Consider the following 17,314-nt stretch of genomic DNA (forward strand, 5'->3'; position numbering starts at 1 on the left):
TGGGTTCTCTGTTATATTTAAGTTGTTGGACAAGACCCGACATAACATTGGCAGTGCACATGTTAAGCCAAAGAAGTGCAGACCCGGCTCAGAGAGATTGGGTAGCACTTAAAAGAATCCTAAGGTATCTGAAAGGCACAAAAGATTACAAACTGGTGCTGGATACAGGATATGATCAGCAAGTGTATGCATACGCTGATGCCAGTTGGGGGGACAGAGAAAATGGAAAGTCTACCACTGGCTATGCCATATATATTGGAAATGCCCTGGTTCAGTGGAAATCCCAGAAACAAACATTTGTTGCCACAAGTACTTGTGAAGCAGAGTACTCAGCCATAAGCGAATGTGTGTCACAAATAGAGTGGTTTGCTTGTCTAACAAAAGAACTTGGAATACCTTCTGAAATGCCAATCACTGTGCTAAGTGACAACATGGCTGCACAACAGCTTGCTAACCAACAGAACTTTAAAAGCAAAAGTAAACATATAGCTATAAGATACGGAAATGTGAAAAATGCTTTGGAAAGAAATGTGTTAAAGGTACAGCACTGTAATACAAAATGTAATGTGGCAGATTTGTATACAAAATGTTTGGATGCTCCTAAATTTCGAGACTTAAGAGAATTATTAGGTCTCAAGCCTTTGACTTAAGGAGGAGTGTTGGGATTCGCAGGATACTGAATAAGTCTGCAGGCTTCAACAGGATGATGCAATACTCTGTGAAGTGCTGAGTCAGAGTGACTCAGCAGGAGTGTGATTAATGTGATTGGCAATCACCTGTTTTAAAAAGGAAAGCCTGTTTAACAGTGGGTGTGGTTGCTGTGGTGGTTGTGCTGTGGTGTGGTGATGCTGTGTGGAGAGTATTCGTTTGCCTTAAGGAGCAGGTACTCTGGACTGTTTTTGTAAATACCTGTATATAGCTCACATTAAAAAGACTGCACTGGGAAAAACCTGGGACTCTGAGCGTTTCTGCTGAAAGCGCCGCGAGGAATTTCGCGACAGAGAGGGGAGAATGGGTGTGATCCTGCTCTCCTTGCCATAATTTCGCTAATCCATGGTTTTAAAATGCCTGAAAAGTGCACAAAACTGTTACCAGTGCCCTCAGTTTCCTCATTATCAGCATCCTTGGTGTAAACCTGGGCTGTAGTACAAAAAAGTGCATTCTTGATGTTTTCCTGGCTAAGAAACCCAAGTAAAAAGTCACCCTTGGTTCAGAAATGTAATCCTTGGGGTGAGACATCGAGGCAGAAGCAGCCTGAGACCCGAGGAGAATGTCCATCACCCAAACATGATGACCCTGTGGATTTGAGGTTTTGCTTACGGACGCAGCTACATTTGCTTTTTACAGTGTGAAACGCCCTCCACCCGGAGAGCTCACAGCAAGTCCCTTGGGGTGAAGGAGGAAATTTCCAGTGTTCCAGAGGGTTTCTTTTCCCCAAAATAACGACAAGCTGCAAAAACTCGAAAAGCAAAAGAAAGCCTCTTTTGGTTCGAGTGGCCTTCCATTTCAGACTCACCAAGCAGCAGCTGTCTTTATTTACCATATTTTTGGCTGTATAAGATGCACTTTTCCCCTCCTAAAAAGGGGAATTGTGTGTGCATCTAAAGGAGCGAATGCAGGCGAGAGGCTCTGTTCAGAGCTCCCTTTAAAGAGCTGTGTGGAGCATGTGTGGAGCTCTTGGGGGCTTTTCCCGCACGCTCTTTAAAGGGTGTGTAGCTCTTGGGGGAGCCTTCCTCTCACTGCCAGAAGCCAGAACAGCAAGAGGCTATCCCAGAAGCCAGATCCCTCTTGCTGTTCTGGCTTCTGGGATTCAGAATAATTTTTTTTCTTGATTTCCTCCTCCAAAAACTAGGTGCGTCTTATGGTCTGGTGCGTCTTATAGAGTGAAAAATGCTTTTTTTTGTCCTGCTTTTCAGCATCTCCCAAAGAAACTCACTTCAAGCCATATTCTATCATCTGTGCACGAGGCAGCAGCAGGTGAGGCAGGGCTGCCGTAGGGTACTGTGAGGGCCACCCTGCTCTGATACGGATCAGAACAGATTAGGACACAAGCGAGAGGGTACATGCGGATGTCAGCTCTGCCCTTGCCCCTGTAATGCGCTGCATGCTCATTGGCAACTGTCTGCAATGGGGAAGCCCCCTATGATCGTGGAGGCTTCTGTTTGTTTCGAAACCCTGGTTTTTCCTGGCTTCTGAAAACCCTTGGTAGCCTCCACGGTTGCTTAAAGCGTGGTGCTGATCCCCATATGGGGCGGCTGCATTTCCAGAGTCTCATGGAAGCAGAAGCCTCCTCTGAAGGTGTTTCCTCCCCCCCCAATTTTTTTTTTTATTCATTTTATAACACAAATAAAAAACACAAACAGAAAAGACAAACACTACAAACAAATTCTTGTCATATCCTTATTTTTCTAAACATTGTTAAGTGGGCTTCCCCAAGTCCCACCTATCTGATATTCATTTTACATTCATCTTTCGCAGTATACATCTATCATAATTTCTAACCCTCTTTTTTTTTTTTAATCACACTTAAAATAACTTCAAATTTTATCACTTACAAATAATACTATTTTAAAATACCCTATCTTCTACTTCTCCACTTCCAAAGCTATTCTAAGGTTTAAATATTAACCTCCTCTGAAGATAATAATAATAATAATTTATTATTTGTACCCCGCCCATCTGACTGGGTTTCCCCAGCCACTCTGGGCGGCTTCCAACAAGGATGAAAAATACACTAAAATGTCACATATTAAAAACTTCCCTGAACAGGGCTGCCTTCAGATGTCTTCTGAATGTCAGGTAGTTGTTTATCGCTTTGACATCTGATGGGAGGGCGTTCCACAGGGCGGGCGCCACTACCGAGAAGGCCCCTCTGCCTGGTTCCCTGTAACTTGACCTCTCGCAGTGAGGGAACCACCAGAAGGCCCTCGGTGCTGGACCTCAGTGTCCGGGCAGAACGATGGGGCAGGAGACGCTCCTTCAGATATACTGGACCGAGGCCATTTAGGGCTTTAAAGGTCAGCACCAACACTTTGAATTGTGCTCGGAAATGTTGTGCAAGTGACACATATTTCAGATTACAGTTTGTTTCCTCTCCAATCTGGGGAGGAATCAATCACGCACAGAACATTTCAACCGCCAATCATTGAATGCAGATGCATTTCATCATACATGCATGTGCAAAGGACTCACATGCCACTAGATTGTGTAGCCCGTAAAAGGCAGTCATGCACAGAACATTCTTTAGTTGTTGGAAATCATTGTATGTATTGCGTGTTACTCCTGACAGACCAGGGTTTAACCTTAATCTGATTATACATTCATGCATAGTTCTCAATGTACTCTTATCATAATCCTATGCATTCCACTAATAGGCTTGGTTCCAGATCAATGTACCGTAGTTAAAACCAATGGGCAAGTTACTCATGGCTTATCTTGTCGCACTGATTTCAACCAGAATTTAGATCTAAAAAAGGTAAAGGTATGGGTACGGGCCAGTCTTGACAGACTCTGGGGTTGTGCGCCCATCTCACTTAAGAGGCCAGGGGCCAGCGCTGTCCGGAGACACTTCCGGGTCACGTGGCCAGCGTGACATCGCTGCTCTGGCGAGCCAGAGTCGCACACGGAAACGCCGTTTACCTTCCCGCTGGTAAGCGGTCCCTATTTATCTACTTGCACCCGGAGGTGCTTTCGAACTGCTAGGTTGGCAGGCGCTGGGACCGAGCAGCGGGAGCGCACCCCGCCGCAGGGATTCGAACCACCGACCTTTCGATCGGCAAGTCCTAGGCGCTGTGGCTTTAACCCACAGCGCCACCTGCGTCCCATGAATTTAGATCTACTCTATAGTAAAAGGTAAAGGTACCCCTGCCCGTACGGGCCAGTCGTGTCCGACTCTAAGGTTGTGCGCTCATCTCACTTAAGAGGCCGGGAGCCAGGATCTACTCTATAGTAGTTCTAGATTAGATTATAGATTATGGGTGTAGTGTGAATTTAATCTGGATTCCAATGTTCTGACTAAATGACGGAGTGCAGTACGATTGCATCTTGTAGCAGCTGAAAGCTGGCTGGCTGAAATCCTGCAAATGAATTCTATGCAAGGCAGAGAACCTCAAAGTCTGTTTTGCTCTGGGTTTTCCCAGTGTGTCCAGAGCTTTTAAGCCCACAGACTTGCTTACTATGCTCAGGGAGACTCTTGCGAGATCTCACAGGAACTCAGATGGTCCCACGAGATCTTGCAAGAACTTCCCAGAGCCTGTCCAATAGCATTCCAGAGTTGGGTAAGTAAGGTGAAGAATTTACAAGCACGCTGCCTTGCTTGGAGCCATTTGTTAACTGGAGACCTAACTGGTTTCAGTGACGCAGAAGGCCAGCTGTGACCACCCTTGAAGAAGAATAGCCTGTCCTGCCCTGGTAACATCCAGATGAGATTATTGCAATGCATTGTACATGGGGCCATCTCTGAAGACTGTTCAGAAACTTCAATTACTTCAAACTATGGCTGTGAATAATAACTACAGTTCCCCTTTCATGACCACTCAAATCAGCTGCCACCTCACTCTAATGATAGGATTGGCACTGGGGAAGACAGCAAAAGAAGGTATGCAAAAGTAAGTTTCTGTTTCCCAGAATGCATTGCTGTCTAAGTATTTGAAAAGGTTTAATGGGCTTCAGCCCAATTTCTTTGTTAGAATAGATTTCGCAGCATGCACTGCTGCATACGTATTTTTGTATTTGCAGTTTGATGCCTTTACGTTACTGAATAGTTGAGGTAGGTAAAGGTAAAGGTAAAGGTACCCCTGCCCGTACGGGCCAGTCTTGACAGACTCTGGGGTTGTGCGCCCATCTCACTTAAGAGGCCAGGGGCCAGCGCTGTCCGGAGACACTTCCGGGTCACGTGGCCAGCGTGACATCGCTGCTCTGGCCAGAGCCAGAGCCAGAGCCAGAGCTGCACACGGAAACGCCGTTTACCTTCCCGCTGGTAAGCGGTCCCTATTTATCTACTTGCACCCGGAGGTGCTTTCGAACTGCTAGGTTGGCAGGCGCTGGGACCGAGCAGCGGGAGCGCACCCCGCCGCAGGGATTCGAACCGCCGACCTTTCGATCGGCAAGCCCTAGGCGCTGAGGCTTTAACCCACAGCGCCACCTGCGTCCCAAGTTGAGGTAGACACGCAGGCAAATTAGCTTTTATGCAAGAACCTTGGGTCGTATTTACCTAAACACTGAATTATGTGTGCTCACAGAAGCTTAAAAACGGAACGATACAGAGAAGATCATTAAGGTCCCTTCGTAATTATGGTGTGAATCTTTCCGTATTTTTACAACTACGTTTATAAAAAGCTATCGTTTGCACTTTGCAACACTTTTTTATTACTTTAAAAATGAATCATTTACTTGTAAACGTTCATATCAACAGCAGCTTTAAAGCACAGCTTGTGATCAAATAGCCCTGCTTTTGGTAACGTAAAGTAGCAAGGATTCCACTTAGCTGAGTAATACAAGATGAGAAGGAACTGGGTTTCGTGCCTAAGAAGGATAGAACTTTCTTTATGTATGCTACAACAGCAGCAAGAATACTTATTGCAAAAGTACTGGAAGACACAAGATCTACCCACCCGGGAAGAATGGCAGATGAAGGTGATGGACTACATGGAACTGGCGGAAATGACTGGCAGAATCCGAGATCAGGGAGAAGAGTCGGTGGAAGAAGATTGGAAGAAATTTAAAGTTTACTTACAGAAACATTGTAAAATTAAGGAATGTTAGAAGGATGCTGGAATGAAGTTATGTGGTTTTAGCAGAAATGTTATAAAGGATTAAGTAAAAATAGATTGTTAATTGGTGAAAGAAGAGAATGTAAAATTACAGTATATTAAGATAAATTATTAGGATAAAAACAAAGATGGAAAGGATTTGCTGAAATATCTAATTGAACTAGAATACAAAAAAGGGAGGTGTGAGGAGGTCAAGGAAACAAGCAAATGAAAGATAAGTTATGGGAAGATTTGATTTGTTTTTTAATTGTTTGTATTTTTCTGTTTTTTTTCTTGTTTGTTTTTACTTATTGTGATGAATTGTCTTGTTGTGTTTTTTTGCTTAATTTGGTGTTTTTTTTCTTTTTTCCTTTTGTAACCTTTAAAACTTGAATATTTTTTTTTTTAAAAAAAGAGAAGGAACTAGGTTTCTCCTTTGAGCTGTCCCCAATTCACAATGCTTACCTTACAAATCGGGTCACATATTAGGGGAAAGGGCAGATACCAAAGTTGTAAAAAGAAAAATAGAGAAAGAGTGGGTGCTGGTTAAAATGTGGCAAACTTCAATAGCAGTGGTTTAAAAGTGGTATTTTAAAGCATAATGTATGTTAAGGTCACGAGCAAAAGAAGAAAGTTGCACACACACACAGAACATTTTCCAAACTAAGAGATTTTGAGGCCTGGGGCAAAAGGTGTAAGAGCATCGACATCCCCCTTAATAAGAAGAGGCTTCTATTCAGCATAGCACAAAATAAATTTTATTGATTTTCCAAAATTTTAAATAGACAAACCAACATAGATCTGAACTGTACTTGATCCAATCTTAGTAACATTAAGTGACTTCCTCCCTGGCTGAATTTCAGTGTATATCATTGTAAATGTTTTCCAAAACCATTTTTTCTCATAAAATTAACTTAAATCACTTAACATCTTTCTTTCTTTTCATATTAAATTTAAACATATTATTCTCTAACATTGCATATTTAAATCCTAAGCCTATCTTATATTTGCAAGTTTTTCCAATTAAATTATCTTAACGTATTTAAGTAAATAGTCTTTGAATTTCATCCATTCCTCCCGGTACTCCTCCTCCTCCTGGTCGTGGACTCTTCCAGTCAGGTCGGCCAGCTCCGAAAAGTCCATCATCTTCATCTGCCATTTCTCTACTGTTGGGACTTCTTGTGATTTCCAATTCTTGGCTAACAAAATTCTAGCTGTGGCATACAAAAACAATCTAACATCTTTTTTTGGCAATTCCATACCTGTTATTCCAAGAAGAAAGGCCTCTGGTTTCTTAATAAATGTATATTTCAACATTTTTTTCAATTCATTATAAATCTTCTCCCAGAAGTCTTTCACCTTGGGGCAGGTCCATGACATATGATAAAAGGTACCCTCTTTTTCTTTACATTTCCAGCATAGATTATGTTATGATATATCTTTGCTAATTTTACAGGGGTTAAGTACCATCTATACATCATTTTCATAATATTTCTTTAACACCGTACATGCAGTGAACTTGACTCCTTTCCTCCACAACCTTTCCCAATCTTCAAACATTATATTATGTCCCACATCTCTTGCCCAATCCATATTTCTCCTCTTTCATAATGCTAGAACCAACAGGCGCAACCTTGTTGTCCAATGAAGGTAAATACAGTCGTACCTTGGAAGTCAAACGGAATCCGTTCGACTTCCAAAAGGTTCGGAAACCAAAGCGCGGTTTCTGATTGGCTGCAGGAAGCTCCTGCAACCAATTGGAAGCCCCGTTGGATGTTCGGCTTCCAAAAATAGTTTGCAAACCAGAACAGTCACTTCCTGGTTTGCAGCGTTTGTGAGCCAAAACGTTCAGGAACTAAGCTATTCAAAAATCAAGGTATGACTATAGTAGGAATTTCGGGGCAGACAGAATGAAATTCATTTTTACACAGCAAGTGGTTTAAACTATGGAATTTGCATCCCTAAGATGTGGAGGCTTTGAAATGGGCTATACAATTTAATGGAAGAATCTACCAGTGACTACTGGTCACAATGGTCAAAACAGGGGTCAGCAAACTTTTTCAGCAGGGGGCCGGTCCACTGTCCCTCAGACCTTGTGGGGGACTGGACTATATTCTGGGGAGAAAATATGAACGAATTCCTATGCTCCACAAATAACCCAGAGATGCATTTTAAATAAAAGCATACATTCTACTCATGTAAAAACACAGATTCCCGGATCGTCCATGGGCTGGATTTGGAAGGCGATTAGGCTGGATATGGCCCCTGGGCCTTAGTTTGCCTACCCATGCACTTAGTACGTGTACACACACACACACACACACACACACACACACACACATATGCTGGCAGCCACCGGCAATCTTTTAGAAGATATCAAACCAGAGGCAAACTTTTGAGTTTCACAGAACTTGTCCTCAGGCTGGATGTTAGACAAAGGATAAAGGAAAGAGAGAGCAGAGGGCGGAAAAAACATGTCAAATGCTGTTTCAGAAAAGGCATAGTTTCAAATTGGATGTGGCAACTGTGTGCTGAGATTCCTGTATTCTAAGGGACTTGGACGTGATCACCTTTGGGATCCCTTCCGACTCTACAATTCTATGATCCAATTACGGAGGGAGCCACTTTTTAAAAAAACAAAGCGATGCCCTCCATTAGTGGCAGTATGGAGTACGCTCACTCACCACAGCTTGTCAAAAGCTATTTCGGAAGAGGCATTTCTGCATCAGCTGTACCATAGAACCGCAGTCAGAAGGGACCCCAAGGGTCATCTATCCCAACCCCCCTGCAATGCCGGAATCTCAGCTCAAGCAAACGGCTCCTGCTGTCAGAATGTTTTTTCCTGATGTCACACCCCCCCAACCCCTATCGCCGGGGTTGTTCCATTCTTCCTCAGGCTGGATGATGCCTTTGGGGAAAAAAGCCGCCCTTGCCTGGGTTTGCTTAGCCCAGCAATGAGAGCTTACCGTCCTGGCGCCACTGAGCATGTACAGAACACATTAGTAGGCTAGTATTAGTCATAAAGATTTGAGGTTATTACCCCTCTAATAGGGACTCAGGTGGCGCTGTGGGTTAAACCACAGAGCCTAGGACTTGCCGATCAGAAGGTTGGCGGTTCAAATCCCCGTGACGGGGTGAGCTCCCGTTGCTTGGTCCCTGCTCGTGCCAACCTAGCCATTAGAAAGCACATCAAAGTGCAAGTAGATAGATAGGTACCGCTCCAGCGGGAAGGTAAACGGCGTTTCCGTGTGCTGCTCTGGTTCGCCAGAAGCGGTTTAGTCATGTTCACATGACCTGGAAGCTGTACGCCGGCTCCCTCGGCCAATAAAGCGAGATGAATGCCGCAACCCCAGAGTCGCCCACGACTAGACCTAATGGTCAGGGGTCCCTTTACCTTTACCTTTAGGGATTAAGTACTTAACCCGAGGTACCACTGTATTTAAAAATATTTGAGGTTATTACTCCTTTATTATTGTCCGTTCCGGGTTGCTCAGCCATTGCTACTGTGCCCTGTCTTTTAGCAGATCAAGGTGATCAGGTGACAGCAAAAACTGCAAGGTTTTTAGCGGGAGCGATTAGAATAAGATCTACTATTTGATTGTTGAACCCCCCCAAAATGTATTTTCTATTGTTAAGTTTTTACCTCTATCTTCAGTACGTTTTATTTTATTGTATTGCTATGGCTCGTGGCTGATGCAAATACTGATTCTTCTGATTCTGATTCAGTAGTCTAGGTTTTTTTTGGGGGGGGCACTTCACTTCCCACTACTTTTTTTTTGTCCTTCTGAAAACTTTGCACCCCCGTTGCCCAGATTTGCTTAGGTCTGCAAAAGGAGGTCGTTGGGTCACTGAACATGCCCATATCTCCCCATTAGCCCGGGGTCTTTTTTGTGGGGGTGCACATCGCGGAGGGGTTGCCGCATCACTCCCCCCCCTTTGCACTTCTAAAAAAAGACCCCAAAAACCGCCCATGCTGATGATTCCCTTTTGTGCATGGTGGTTGTTGCCCATTCTGGTTAGGAAGAGTGCACCCTCCCGAATATTGATTATTCAATCTTTGATTATTGAACCCCCCAAAATGTATTGTGCATGGTGGTTGTTGCCCATTCTGGTTAGGAAGAGTGCACCCTCCCGAATATTGATTATTCAATCTTTGATTATTGAACCCCCCAAAATGTATTGTGCATGGTGGTTGTTGCCCATTCTGGTTAGGAAAAGAGTGCACCCTCCCGAATATTGATTATTCAATCTTTGATTATTGAACCCCCCAAAATGTATTGTGCATGGTGGTTGTTGCCCATTCTGGTTAGGAAAAGAGTGCACCCTCCCGAATATTGATTATTCAATCTTTGATTCTTGAACCCCCCAAAATGTATTGTGCATGGTGGTTGTTGCCCATTCTGGTTTGGAAAAGAGTGCACCCTCCCGAATATTGATTATTCAATCTTTGATTCTTGAACCCCCCAAAATGTATTGTGCATGGTGGTTGTTGCCCATTCTGGTTAGGAAAAGAGTGCACCCTCCCGAATATTGATTATTCAATCTTTGATTATTGAACCCCCCCAAAATGTATTGTGCATGGTGGTTGTTGCCCATTCTGGTTAGGAAAAGAGTGCACCCTCCCGAATATTGATTATTCAATCTTTGATTATTGAACCCCCCGAAATGTATTGTGCATGGTGGTTGTTGCCCATTCTGGTTAGGAAGAGTGCACCCTCCCGAATATTGATTACTCAATCTTTGATTATTGAACCCCCCGAAATGTATTGTGCATGGTGGTTGTTGCCTATTCTGGTTAGGAAAAGAGTGCACCCTCCCGAATATTGATTATTCAATCTTTGATTATTGAACCCCCCAAAATGTATTGTGCATGGTGGTTGTTGCCCATTCTGGTTAGGAAAAGAGTGCACCCTCCCGAATATTGATTATTCAATCTTTGATTATTGAACCCCCCAAAATGTATTGTGCATGGTGGTTGTTGCCCATTCTGGTTAGGAAAAGAGTGCACCCTCCCGAATATTGATTATTCCATCTTTGATTATTGAACCCCCCAAAATGTATTGTGCATGGTGGTTGTTGCCCATTCTGGTTAGGAAAAGAGTGCACCCTCCCGAATATTGATTATTCAATCTTTGATTATTGAACCCCCCAAAATGTATTGTGCATGGTGGTTGTTGCCCATTCTGGTTAGGAAGAGTGCACCCTCCCGAATATTGATTATTCAATCTTTGATTATTGAACCCCCCAAAATGTATTGTGCATGGTGGTTGTTGCCCATTCTGGTTAGGAAGAGTGCACCCTCCCGAATATTGATTATTCAATCTTTGATTATTGAACCCCCCAAAATGTATTGTGCATGGTGGTTGTTGCCCATTCTGGTTCGGAAAAGAGTGCACCCTCCCAAAGATATTCAATCTCTACTTATTGAACCCCCCCAAAATGTATTTTCTATTGTTAAGTGTTTACCTCTATCTTCAGCACGCCGATTTCATCCAGCCGGAGGAAGAAGGGAACAACCCCGGCGTGGAATTCGCTTCCCTCCGGCGTCGGGGCTCCTTCCCCGGGTCCTCGGAAGGCCAACCCCCCCACCCCACCCCACCTGCGCCGGCCGGGCTCACCTGTACGTGTAATGGATGCCGAAGAGGGCCAGGAGGAAGCGGTTGGGCCAGAAGGCGAGGCGGGCGCCGTCGCTGCCCCAGAGGAGCCCCATTGGCACGAGGAAGGCGGGCGCCTCTTGCAGCGCCCAGGCCACCTTGGCCGGGACGGGCGGCCCGTAGGCGGACGAGGCGTAGCGCCCGTAGGGGATCTTCAGGTAGCGCGTGGCCAGCATAGCCAGCGCCATGCTGCCCACCATCCCGTAGCTCATCCCCTCCAGCAGCCGCTGCTCCGGCGGGCCCGAGACGCGCCGCCAAAAGGCCCTCGAGCAGCGCAGCGCCCAGGACAGCGTCTCCATGGCGCCCGGCGACGCGGCGGCTCAGCTCTGCGCGCCCGGGCGCCGGCGGGGGAAGAAAAGGGGAGCCGGACCCGTCCACCTCCCCGACGCCAGGCCAACCCCGACGGGGGCTCCGGGCGTGGCCATCCCCGCCCAGGAGGACGACGCCTCCGCCGCCGCCGCCGCCGCCGCGCCCGCCCAGGGCACCGCCGGCACCCAGCCAGCGAGTAGCCCAGCGGGCGCGCGGCGTCACAAGGGCGGGCGGGCGGGGCGCGCGCGCGCGAGAGAGAGAGAGAGCCAGGCCGGAGCGCGCGGCCGTGGAATGCGCGCCGCGCGCTGCACCCCGCAAAGGGGGCGCGGAGCGTGCGCAGCATTAGGCCCGGGGTCTTTTTTTTGGGGGGGAAAGGTGCGCTTGCCTCACGTTATGACAGTGGTACCTCGGGTTACATACACTTCAGGTAACCCAGAAATTGTACCTCGGGTTAAGAACTTTGCTTCAGAATAAGAACAGAAATCGTGCTCTGGCGGCAGCAGCAGCAGGAGGCCCCATTAGCTAAAGTGGTGCTTCAGGTTAAGAACAGTTTCAGGTTAAGAACAGACCTCTGGAACGAATTAAGTACAGTGGTGCCCCGCAAGACGGAAAACTCGCTAGACGAAAGAGTATTCCGTTTTGGAGGCACTTCGCAAAACGAATTTCCTATGGGCTTGCTGCGAGTTCCTGCGGGGTTTTTTTCCTTCTCCCCCCCTTTTTCTAAGCCACTAAGCCGCTTATCCGATAAGCCGATAAGCTGCTAAAAGCCGCTAAACCACTAATAGCGCTAATCCGCTAAGCCGTCAATGGGCTAACTTCGCAAGACAAAAAAACCGCTAGACGAAGAGACTCGCAGAACGGATTCTTTTCGTCTTGCGAGGCACCACTGTACTTAACCCGAGGTACCACTGTATTTATAAATATTTGAGGTTATTACTCCTCTACAGTCATACCTCGGGTTGAATGTGCTTCGGGATTAGCGAGTGCGAGTTGCGTCATGCGCAGAAGCGCCTAAACGTGACCGGCAGACGCGCGGACACGGGTTACATTTGCTTCTAGATACGAACGGGGCTCCAGGACGGATCCCCGTTCGCATCTAGAGGTACCACTGTATTATTGTTCGTGCCAGGTTGCTCAACCGTTCATTCCTGTGTCCTGTCTTTTAGCAGATCAGGGTGATCAGGTGACAGCAAAAACTGTAAGGTTAGAATTAGAATTAGATCTACTATTTGATTATTGAACCCCCACCAAATGTACTTTCTATTGTTAAGTCTTTACCTCTATTTTCAGTACGTTTTATTTTATTGTATGGCTATGGCTCAGTGGCTGATGTAAATACTGATTCTTCTGATTCAGTAGGCTAGGTTTTTTTGGGGGGGGGTCTGCACCCCTGTTTCTGAAAACTTTGCACCCCCGTTGCCCAGATTTGCTTAGGTCTGCAAAAGGAGGTCGTTGGGTCACTTTACATGCCCATATCTCACCATTAGCCCAGGGTCTTGTGGGGGTGCACATCGCGGAGGGGTTTCCGCATCACTTCCCCCCCCTTTGCACTTCTAAAAAAAGACCAAAAAAAAACCCCATGCTGATGATTCCCTTTTGTGCATGGTGGTTGTTGCCCATTCTGGTGCACCCTCCCGAAGATTGGGAAAAGAGTTGAGATTACGGGGGCTGTAATTGCTGTAGTCATGGGATAGTGAAGGTGTGGGGAAGGGGCTCCCTCAAAATCTATGCAAATGAGTATACACCTGAGGTTCTGTCCCCCATAACAAATTTAACACAAGATAATATCACCAACACAACTATCTGTAAACCAACAATAAACATCCATAAAAATGGCAAGAGTACAGTGGTGCCTCGCAAGACTAAATTAATCCGTTCCGCGAGTCTCTGCGTCTAGCGGTTTTTTCGTCTTGCGATGCAAGCCCATTGACGGTTTAGCGGATTAGCGCTATTAGCAGCTTTTAGCGGCTTAGCGGATAAGCAGATAAGCGGCTTAGCGGCTTAGCGGCTTAGAAAAAGGGGGGGGGGGGAGAAAACCTGCAGGAACATTTTCGTCTTGCGAAGCAAGCCCATAGGAAATTTGTTTTGCGAAGCACCTCCAAAACGGAAAACCCTTTCGTCTAGTGGGTTTTCCGTCTTGCGAGGCATTCGTCTTGCAGGGCACCACTGTACAGAAAAAGAAGAAGAGTTTGGATTTGATATCCCGCTTTATCACTACCCCAAGGAGTCTCAAAGCGGCTAGCATTCTCCTTTCCCTTCCTCCCCCACAACAAACACTCTGTGGGGTGAGTGGGGCTGAGAGACTTCAGAGAAGTGTGACTAGCCCAAGATCACCCAGCAGCTGCATGTGGAGGAGCGGAGACACGAACCCGGTTCCCCCGATTACGAATCTACCGCTCTTAACCACTGCACCACACTGGCTCTCACAGGTACAGTGTTACCTTGGTTCTCAAAATCCGTTCCGGAAGTCCGTTCCAAAACCAAAGCGTTCCAAAACCAAGGCACACTTCCCCATAGAAAGTAATGCAAAACGGATAAATCCATTCCAGATTTTTGAAAACAACCCCTAAAACAGTAATTTAAAATGAATTTTACTATCTAACAAGGCCATTGATCCATAAAATGAAAGCAATACTCAGTGTACTGTTCTATAAAATAAGAGTATTGTAGATAAAAATAAATACTATTATTTTCTTATCTGCACTGATGATAATCTTTGTTTGGATGGGGCAGGTTTTATCCATTTCTGCAGTCACAATCAATCAATCAACCAATCAGTAGTTGAACTGGGTTCCACACAGTCACAAAAACAAATTAACCGAAAAAGCCTCAAAAACAAAAACGCAAAATAAATAGCAAAAACAAAAGTGCCGAAACTTAATCCATTCCGGAAGTCCATTTGACTTCTGAAATGTTTGAAAATCAAAGTGCAGCTTCTGATTGGTGCTGGCACCCCGGAAACAATAGCCGACAGCCGCATCAGACTTCTGAAAACCTTCGAAAACTGGAACACTTCTGGGTTTTTGGTGTTTGGGAACCAAGGCATTTGAGAACCAAGGTACCACTGTAATGTCTTTCCAAAAAAGGTTTTGTCTTAAACAATAGCAAACACAGTAAATAAAGAGTTCACTTGTAATATATCCGTGGTTCAGTGCTCATTTCTTTTCTTTCCAAAATAGATTTTATCTTGAACAATTGCAAACACAGGAATAAAGCAAAAAAAATTAAAATTGTCCAGCAGCACCTTAGAGACCAACTAAGTTTGTTCTTGGTATAAGCTTTCATGTGCATGCACACTTCTTCAGATACACTGAAACAGAAGTCACCAGACCCTTATATATAGCGGGAGGGTGGGGTGGGGTTTTCTCAGAAGGGTAGTAGGAGATAGGTGATTGACTCAGTAGGTATGGTAGTTAGTCCTACAGGAAAAAGCAAGTGATAGTATGCAGATGACCAAAAATAGCCAAAAATATTCCTGAAACAGGAATAAAGAGTCCAGTTGTGGTATACCAATGGTCCAGTGTTCGGACGTCCCGGTAATCAGAGGTTTCTTTTTTTTCCATATAATTTTTATTAACAAACCAATCAGATCACATTAATTCCAAACTACGAAACCAAATTTTTAAATTTTTGTTGGGGGTACCCATGCTTCGAGCTCAGAAAGTGATCCAAATATCTCTCTTGCTGCTGCTTTAATATTCACAGTTCTGTCCAAATAGTATTCACAGTTCTGTCCAATCTTCTCTTTAATATTTTCTTCATCTTCTTGTTGTTATCATATATTCCTTTCCTTGTGACCTCTGATAGTTTCCACAAGCGGGTTAAAAACAAACATTTTTATATCCTGTGTGGATTTTCCGTTCCTCCAAGAGCCATATTCGAACAGACAGACGCCATTTCAACACTTCGGTACAAAGCATTCTCTCCTCCCCCTCGATCATAAATCCATTCATCAGACGTTTCATTGCTAAAGAGCTTAGTCTTCAAACTGTCAAAATCAAGTGTAACAGAATTGCACTGTATTAACAAGTAGAATAAGGAAAATTAAAATTAAAAATACGTTGAGAATGCATAATTAAGATATACCTTTGCAGTAAATAATATGCAAGAGAAGACAGTATGTAAACGACTTAAAGCAGGGGTATATCTACAAGAATAAAGGTGAGACAATAACTAGTCTATTCGTACATGCATAGTTAATACCCTCAGTCCCACTAATACAAAAAATCTCTATAGGAACTTGCCTGTTCCCATCTGCATGTTTCCAATGCGGAGGACCACAGAGAAGACAATGCCCTTCAGTTTGTTAAACCTCCTTATCAAACATGCATAGGGCTCACACATTTAAAGGCACAGCGGCGGAAAGACCACAGACACAGCTGCAAGCAATTACATGAATCCTGCAAACTCTAGTGTTGAACTTAATCCACGTGGAACTAGTGTATTGAGTTTATAAATATTTTTGCACTCCATCTGGGAAAGTAATCTGGACACATTAACACCAGTAACTCCACTGGTTGGAGATATGTGCTTTGCAACCAAAAAGCGAAAGTCATCACAAGTGTGGTTTTGTTCAATAAAGTGTTCAACCAGCAGAGCCTCTCTAATTTTGCCTCTAATGTGGGATCAATGTCCTAACATACGAGTCTTAATAGGGCGGGTGGTGGCACCAATGTATATCAACTGACAAGTGCATTTGATTAAATGAATTGCATTTCTGGAGACCACGACCTTCAATCTGAGATACAATGCCCCAGTATCTGTTTATGATTCTGAAGTATACTCAGAGTCGCAAAGTGATTTCATGCTCTTTATTCAGCTCAGAGTGGTGAGGAGGAATGAATGAATGCATGTCCCCTCAAAGTATCTGCTTTATATACATTATTTACACAATAGGCTGTCCATGATTGGCTAATTCCGGAATTCTACTGTAAGCAAAAGAGGTTGTGGATTCACTTCTATCTGGAGCAAGATTGGGTGGTTCCTGCCAACCAATCATACTGCTGCATTGTTCTAGGACCAATCAGACTGCTGCATTCTGAATCCTATTGTTCTAGGACCAATCAGACTGCTGCATTTTGGATCCTATTGTTCTAGGACCAATCAGACTGCTGCAGTTTGGATCCTATTCAACTCAGTACATAACAGATTCTTACCTCCATCATCTGTGGGGTAAACTCAAAAGAACAGGCAATACGTTTTTGTGGTATTTTGCTTTGGGGTACAACAAGGTCCCATCTGTCACCTGCATCTGCTTCCGCCCGGACTTTATGAATAATATGCCAGGGGTATCCTCTATTTACTAGGCTTACCTGCCGCTTGTTGGTACATGTCCAAAGTAGAGGAATTCCTAGGAAAATAGGATTCCAGAAAGAGAGGTCAAAACTAGAAACAGAATTGTTGGAACCCAATACTAAGAACTTATCAAAAATGTATAACTTGCTGTTGAAATGGAATACACAGGATGAAACGGTGAAATCAGCTATGATTAAATGGGCACAAGATATCGGTCATGATATTATGTTTGCTGACTGGGAACAGTTATGGACTACCGGTATTAAATTTACTGCATGTAATGCTTTAAAAGAAAACATTATGAAA

At 44.6% G+C, this 17,314-nt stretch overlaps 1 protein-coding gene and 1 long non-coding RNA gene across 2 annotated transcripts in view; one reads left to right on the forward strand and one right to left on the reverse strand.

The window, feature by feature from the left end:
* SRD5A1 (steroid 5 alpha-reductase 1) overlaps positions 1-11,792 on the reverse strand; it is a 29,050-nt gene extending 17,258 nt beyond the window's left edge. Inside the window, exon 1 of the mRNA XM_079983680.1 lies at positions 11,369-11,792. Within this exon, the coding sequence (XP_079839806.1) occupies positions 11,369-11,703 (335 nt within the window). The 5' untranslated portion in view covers positions 11,704-11,792. The remainder of the gene's footprint in view (positions 1-11,368) is intronic.
* LOC307220066 lies at positions 4,605-7,868 on the forward strand. The gene is made up of 3 exons (XR_013840678.1): positions 4,605-4,768; positions 5,161-5,514; positions 6,178-7,868. It is a non-coding gene; the product is annotated as an uncharacterized lncRNA (long non-coding RNA).
* Positions 11,793-17,314: the final 5,522 nt, after the last annotated feature.

Source organism: Podarcis cretensis (assembly GCF_951804945.1).
Source record: "Podarcis cretensis genome assembly, chromosome: 7".
NCBI lineage: Eukaryota > Metazoa > Chordata > Lepidosauria > Squamata > Lacertidae > Podarcis > Podarcis cretensis.